The sequence below is a fragment of the Syngnathus scovelli genome, chromosome 5 (assembly GCF_024217435.2).
Source record: "Syngnathus scovelli strain Florida chromosome 5, RoL_Ssco_1.2, whole genome shotgun sequence".
Lineage (NCBI taxonomy): Eukaryota > Metazoa > Chordata > Actinopteri > Syngnathiformes > Syngnathidae > Syngnathus > Syngnathus scovelli.
In genome coordinates this window covers 8,256,192-8,263,786 of record NC_090851.1, presented here as the reverse complement: position 1 = coordinate 8,263,786, position 7,595 = coordinate 8,256,192, and the positions used below count along the sequence as shown (strand labels likewise).

Below are 7,595 nucleotides of genomic sequence, written 5' to 3'. Positions count from 1 at the left end.
TTTGCTGCATAAATGATAGTTACAATTTAAAAAAAAAAAGACTGTACAGCAATACTAATTTTCTTTGTAATTCTTTGTGTACAATGACATCCATGCGCCAATTATCTGAGCCACTCACCCTGCACCTCGGATGTGCTGGATCTCAGCTGTCTTTGGGCAGTAGGTGAGGTACATACTCTTTAGTCACCAGCCATTCGCAGTGTGAACATGCAGTTGAAATCATCTGTTTCGTATTAAACACCAATGTACGCATGCCCTATATGAATCAAGTATTCCCAAATTGTGTGATACTGTCTTTGTGGAGTACATGAATTTCAAAACTTGTGGAAATTACTTCAAATGACTTGAATATTTTACAAATAGCCTTGTACAATTCACTGTTTGCTCAGTTAATATTTTAAATCAGTCAATCACCATGTTCCAAGTTTCCAATTTACATGAATAGTTTGACTCAGAGAGATGTTCACGTTATTTTGGATTAAGGTAATTAGCGCAAACTTTTACCACGTACTATATACAACACATTAAATTACCTTCATATATTTGTCTTTTGCTTTAAAATTATATTTTTGGGGTGAGGCAAAGGTCAGTCCTGTTACACAACAACATCCAAAAGATATTCAGATATGTTGTAACTTTATTTACATGTCACTATAGATTTTCATATAGAAAAGTGTACACAGTACAAAAGATTCAATAAATACAAAGGTCCCGCTTTTCCTCTACAGCTGGACTTTTTATTTACATAGGCTATACAACAAAATCCCATAAAATTCTATTGTAATCCTCTTAAAGGCAACATTGGCAGAGTAAACACTATTTGATACACACATTTAATACAGTAATAAATTGTCTCTCTGCTGTCAACTTCGTGGTAAGGAAAATAAAAAGCTGAAGAAGACAAAAGTTGATGCTGGCTCTGAAGGCACTTCCTTTAAGTACTTTTAACTACTCAGTCTCAAATACAGTCAATAAACTCATGCAAACTGCACTTTTTCTCCCCACAAATACACACATTTGTACAACGTGTTTAACAATATAGTTTTCAGTTTTTGGAGGTAAGAAGAACATGTGTCTAAAAAAAAAATTTCCAGTTGAAAATATTTATTGTGCCTTTAAATGTTTTTGCAACCTGTTTCCCATTAAAGCACACACAACAATGCTAAGACAAATAGTACATCCCGTACGTGACAGGTCCACCAAAGAGCCCCGGCACCGGCAGATTCGGCCTAGGATAGGGGTTCGAGGGGGCCCAAGTCGCTGAGCCCTGCATGTGCGCGCTGAGGGGAAAAGGCAGTGCAAAGGCGGACAGGACGGGCTTGGAGGCCAGCTTAAACTTCTCTAACTCGGCTTCCTGTAACCTCTTGGCTTTGGCCCTGCGGTTCTGGAACCAGATCTTCACCTGGGTCTCGGTCAGGTTGAGTGAGCTGGAGAACTCGGCTCTCTCGGCTATAGAGAGGTACTGCTTCTGGCGGAACTTGCGCTCCAGGGCCAGCAGCTGAGAGGTAGTGAAGGGCGTGCGAGGTTTACGGTTGTTTTTGTGCTTCCGTAAAGTACACTGGGATGGACTGGAGCTCCCTAGTGCAGAGATAGAGATACGGGGCATATTACATACAATCAAAATGACTCGTTGCAAATGCATGCTAAGGAATGTTTGACAACGTAAATCATTTTACTCGTGTCGCAATATTGTGTGGAGGTCTATAGCGCTGGAAGAAAATTTAAAAAACTACCTGGGGGGAAAAAGCAGCTAAAGTAGAAGCAAATGGCTTAAAAATAAAGAATGGACGTACGCTTGTGCTTAAAAAGATGTTTACAGAAAGTCCTCAATTCTTCCGTTTCTTTACACCACAATGTAGTGACAATTTTGTAATAGTCTCTTAATCTCCTAACCCCGCACGAATGAGCTTGTTTATTCATAAAAATAAAATCACGAATCCCCTTATGAGTTTTTCACGCGTTTTGTTGAAGCAAAACAACCCGAATGTATTAAAAGACAATTTACAAGAGTCTTATATTATAACATGAGCAAGTTAGCCCAATTGCGCAATTGATAAGCAAACAGTACTTTATTATTATTGCACGCATCAGGTGACGTTACTTACGAGAGTTCCCCTGGAACCAAGTGCTCTGGTCGCTGTCAGCCGAGTGCAGCGTGTCCTCCGTGGAGCCGCTGCAATTAGCCGGCGAGCCCTCCGCATAAAAAGTCCTCGGAGAGTAGTGCGCCGCGGGGTTCTGAGCATGCACGGTCGACTCGAAAGAAGTCCTACAGGTGCTCTTCTTGGAAATCAAAGACTCGACGCTGAACGGAAGGCAGCTCCTCTCCTTCTCCATGGTCATGTCCTTGGGCTGCGCGTCCTCCGTCTCCTCCTGAGGATGGCCAACTTGCGCGTCCTGGGACGGCGAGCCCTGCGCTGCGTTCATCGTCAGGCGAGGCGATGGGGCCATGCACCTCCCGGTGGCCCGCAAAAAGGAGCGATGGAGTCGACGATGCGTTCACGGACCGTCTCTCGAGTCAGCAACGCACACTTTAACTTTTACGCACGGGCAGGAAGGTCTATAAGAGGAAGAGGTGTGTTACCATTCCTCGCTCCCACCAATCGGCTGGCTAATTTGGGGTCAGAGCGCGGTTTGGATTGGCTCACAGCCTTCTAAGGAAACATCAAGAGGCCTCTGAAAGGAAAGAGTACTTAATCATACAGACCCCATGCTGCGAGAGGCCATTCATGGCCCTCACAAAGTAGCTTAGACCAATTTTAGTGTAATTAACCAGTGGGGAGGACTCTCTCGACCATTTACATCCATTAGCCGGACAGTCCATCGGCAGCACTCTTAACTCGCGTCTGTTTCAACAAAGAATGCGACCTGCGTTAGAGCTGTACAGATCACTATAAAAACGACTCAATGAATATCATGTCCTGCATTCAAAACCTGAAAATCTGAGTGCCTTTCTGCAGAGAGCTAATTTGGATTAAAAAAAAAATAGCTGTCAAAATAAAGACTTTCCAGAACAAAGAGTCAGCCTTGCATAGGAGAAAATCAAATTAAACACATCCACAGAGAGCGACGAGTCGGCCTGATTGGGTCAAACACGCATGCAGTATCACGGCAATTAAAGGCCTGTCATGATCCTTTCTGACTTCACAATGGCCTCGCCTGAGAAGCAACAGGCCTTTTTTTTTTTTTCTTTCTCCAACTCCAACTATTTAATAAGCCAGACAAGTTGAGTGTTGCAGGCGCCAGGCTTGGCTGGATCTCAAAGGAAGACACCTCGGGGAGAAAGGACTCGACCGTGCAACTCCACTGAAACAATTGTCCCCCGAATATTTCATCCTGCATAGAAAAGTGTTTCTCATCCCACGCATTTGCTACTTTAAAACTCATGTTGTAGAGTTTAGTCTAAACACACATTTCATCATTAAATAACATAAACAGCATTAGCAAGAACATCTAATCCATTATGTCAAATCACAATCATGCATTCTTTGTAGCTTGCTGTTGTGGTTGACTAATGTCATTTTAAACTTTCTATTTGATGGTAAATTGAGCAATTTGTCATCATTGAGTAATTATTACACAGTGGATTCCGAGTATATTGTTTAAAGCATCCTAACATGTCAGCAGCATATAATGTGTATCGAGAAAACAATTACAACTGGTACTTCACTTGACCAAATATTAGTTGAAATAAATAGTTGAAATGACTTTGAAAAGCTGCATTGGGTGGTTGATGATGTAATAGCCCCTCAGGTATGGCACAGCTTTTGATTGGTGACTCAACCAGAGTAAATCCTCATGCGTGTCCCGTCCTATTTGACAAAGTCAGACCTCTGTCTCCACACACTGGCGCCTCGTTCGTTACCCACATGGTTTGGGTTTACGTCTCTGTAGGCACCCTTCTATCTGCTAGAAGACTCAGGCAGGGTTTCATCTGCGGTCCATGCAGGTACACCCAGTCATATAAGCAGCACATGTCTCTTCTCTCTTTCCCTTTAGTTTACTCTCTTCTGCATTATGTGCCCCAAATGCGTTCGTGCAACAGTGTGCAGTGGAGTGAGCCATGTCAGAAGACGTTAGTGAGTTTGAAAGCAGATTTATCCATCAAGGTCAGTGCAGGCATGACAGGAAGCATGTTCCCTTCTGTTGGCGTCATACATGGAAAACCATTCAAATGCGCTCACTGGTCACTTCATAAAGCATGCTTTCAGCATTTGCTGACATGATATACAAGAGAAGCACCAAAAAGAGATACTTTACAAAAGACAATAACACCTTTAACAATATCGGAAAGGTTCAAATTTTAGGGCAGTAAGTCATGAATCAGACAGAATGTGTGTCTTTACCACTTCAACATTTCATGTTTCATCAAACATTAAACATAAACATGTTGGCTTCACTGAACTGAACTTATTTACACAGAATGAATATATAAATATTTATAAATAAATAAATAATGAAACAATTTCCTATTTTTATATGGAATCTACAGCCAAAGGTGCGCTGTGAGTTGAGCTCAGTTGTGAATATGAGTTACTCAAAAGTCTCATTCATTTTCATTTTTGTTCTCCTTCAGTTCATATGAGGTGACAAGGAACCCAACTTCAGGTTGCACGACTAGAATGTAACAATATGATGAACTTTTATTTCCCACAACAACTAGATAAAAACGGGATCAAAATTGCTTCAGTCCAGGTTTTAAAACCACTAAAAACCACAACCTCAAAAATTAGAAATATTTATGCCTGGCTGAGAATCAAGCTGATATTTTTTTTTTGGAACATATGAAAGTAAAGAGACTCCAAGAGTCCTGTTGTGATATGCTCTAAAAGCCTATTGTGAAACAATTAGCATTTAAAGCTTAAATACCTGGTTGTGTCTTTAGAATACATATTCAAAATGACAAGCAGCATATTTGTCAATGCAAAATAAGAATCTCAAACCAATTGGCTGATTTTTCTTGGGCGTAGCAGACTTGACAAACAATGTGAATTGTCAAATTAGGCCGAGGACTGCAGGACATTTAAGTGGCCGTGTGCACACTGTGGTCACATTTCCGAACCCAAGAATGCTGCTGCAGTTTTATTTGCTCAGAGTCCAAAGCTGTGTTGCAGTACATATAACGAGAAACACGGCAGCAGCACCAATTTTTCATTTTCATACCATGAAATCTTGAATAGGTCAAAACCAGATAAACAAATAACTGGAAAAAAATGTTGTTTTATCAAAGGTTATAAAGTAATCACAGCTACAGTGCTAAATCGATGAATGAACTCCATCTTGAGCAACCACATGACGGGGTCTTTCTAGAAATCACTTCCTGGTGCCCACGGGCGCCACAACAGTGACCCCTACGTGAAACATTTCAACCACTTTTTAATGTTCTATAAAATTAAGTTTAAGTACTTGAGATGAATAAAAGCATTTAAAAAATAATGTCTACTACATCTGGTTTTAATGAAACTGTTATTCTTGTTCTTTTTGTGGCTCTGAAGGGAGACATCAAAATAATAAATCACAACAATCCCAGATTCATTTTTTAAATCATTACATCCGTATGAAAAAAATCAAATGAATCATGTGACCAATAATTCAACTTCATTCAATTTAAACATGCTGACGTTTGAACCATCATAAAACGTTTCCTGAGAGTGGAAGTGCTGACACAATGGTGCAATGAATGGGCAGCACTCGTCTTATAGCGATAACGTTATTGCAGGCCCTAAAGCTCAAAACAAATGTGTGTGTTTGAATATCGTGAGATTACAATTTCAAAGTGTTCCCCATGCGAAGGGGAACAATGGCGTGGGTGGGAAGTTAAAAAAGCGGGTCTCTTTCAAATAAACAAGCATGGCTTGCTTCTGAAAAGGATTGCAATGGAGCAGCCGCATTGGTTCTCAGAGGATTGGAAGCAGCCACCCTCTTCCTCCTCTTCCCCCTCCTCCTTCTCCTGCTCAGCTTCCACACACGATAAACCCAAACAACCCGATGGAGCCTCCTCATGAGCAGAATTCAGCACATTTTTAATCCCACTTTAGTCCACCACCTCTGCCTTCGTCTTCCCATCCTGCATGAAAGTCGAAGATGGGGTTGTCAAACTTCCTTTTTTGTGTGCTATTGCTTAATGAGCCTGAAAATACAATTGCACTGTTGCGGCTGAGAAGATAGCCTCCAGGCTGGTGTAAATTAGCAGTGTGAGGAAGCCCAGAGGGCTTGCTGAGCGTGCAGAATAGGGAGATGTGGCGAGTGGAGAAAATCCTGTTAGGAAACTGACGCGGAGGAATTCCATGTCTTTTGGACTCGACTGTGGCCGACGGGTTCACTTGTTGCATGGGCAAATCCCGGCTCCGTGACAATGGAGTAACTTCTAGACACTCGTGAACGCCATTATCTTGAAAATGGCTCTTTTGAGGTGCTCCCTTAATCATCACTCAATTGAATTTTCTATGCTAGTATAAAATTTAAGTGAGGGTGCCGTGGTGAGAGTTTCCCACATAGCATATGTCCTCTCTCGTGAGCGCTGGCTGCTCTTTTGACCGCTCCGCTTGGCATCTGCTGCCCGTAGCCTGCTTATATCTGCATTCTAATGCAACTATCCTGCTGGGATGTTAACTTTAGGCCCTCCATAATTGATGGCTTCCACACTTCAGCCGGGCCCCCCCCTTCTTTGCCCTCTCCCCACCGATTGTTGGTATATCTCTGTGGTTTGGGGGTCTTTCACTCACTCATTGTTCTTTTATGGAGGAATTATAATAGACTAACGTAGGGGGAGCAAAGAGAAAGAAGCCATGGAGTAGATAAAAAGAGAGTCACTGCTGATATTTAGTGAACTCTGAAGGGGGAGTTTTCATTCTCATTCTGCAAGTTTGGCACATGCCTTCTGTTACTAAGTGGCAGTGCATTGAAAGAGAGCCTTGCATTTCCCATTCTGTGTCTCCGCTAGGTGCCTCGACTTACAACCCTGGCAGCTGTTGGGCCTTCTATGTTGCTATAGACTCCTCTCCACAGGTGAGCTGCCCTACCCAACTCCCAGTCTCCACTTCACTCAATGGAGCTCCTTTCAAGTCGTCGACCGTGAGTGTGCATGTATGTGTGTGTGTGCATGCACAGAGCAGCACAAACCAAATCAAGCAGGGTGACTTTAAATATCTCACGAAATGCTTGCAATGGTGCTACACCTGCAGAATCACAGCCTACCTTATATCAAAGATGGACAATTGATATCCATCCACACTTGGAAAAGAAAACATCCTTGTTATAAACTCTCTTCAAGTCTTAAAAAATGTTGGTGAACATACAATATACTTTTTACATTAAAAAATGGGAGGGGGTGGGTCACAGAAAAACAACTATCAAAAATATTAAAATGAAAAATATATCCACTAATATTTAAATCCCCCATTTAAATGCATCAATAATACATTATCAACAACACCATGTAGTAATTATTTTGCAAGCATGCACATATTTTGTTCATATTTGGAATTGGCTTTTTGTCACACATCTGTACGTAGTACGTAGTTCAATGTGCCCCCCTCAGTAGCAAATATTGTGCCGCTCTTGAACATTGCCCATCCCTACCCGAGATTAAGTGTTTT

The 7,595-nt window shown here is 41.8% G+C and overlaps 1 protein-coding gene across 1 annotated transcript; it reads right to left on the bottom strand.

Annotated features, from left to right (window-relative positions):
* Positions 1 to 619: 619 nt before the first annotated feature.
* LOC125969333 (homeobox protein MSX-2-like) lies at positions 620 to 2,541 on the bottom strand. The gene is made up of 2 exons (XM_049721262.2): positions 2,106 to 2,541; positions 620 to 1,578 (listed from the first exon to the last, which is right to left on the bottom strand). The coding sequence occupies exons 1-2, from the start codon at positions 2,446 to 2,448 to the stop codon at positions 1,163 to 1,165; spliced, it is 759 nt and encodes a 252-aa protein (XP_049577219.1). The 5' UTR covers positions 2,449 to 2,541; the 3' UTR covers positions 620 to 1,162.
* Between the last annotated feature and the right edge of the window lie 5,054 nt (positions 2,542 to 7,595).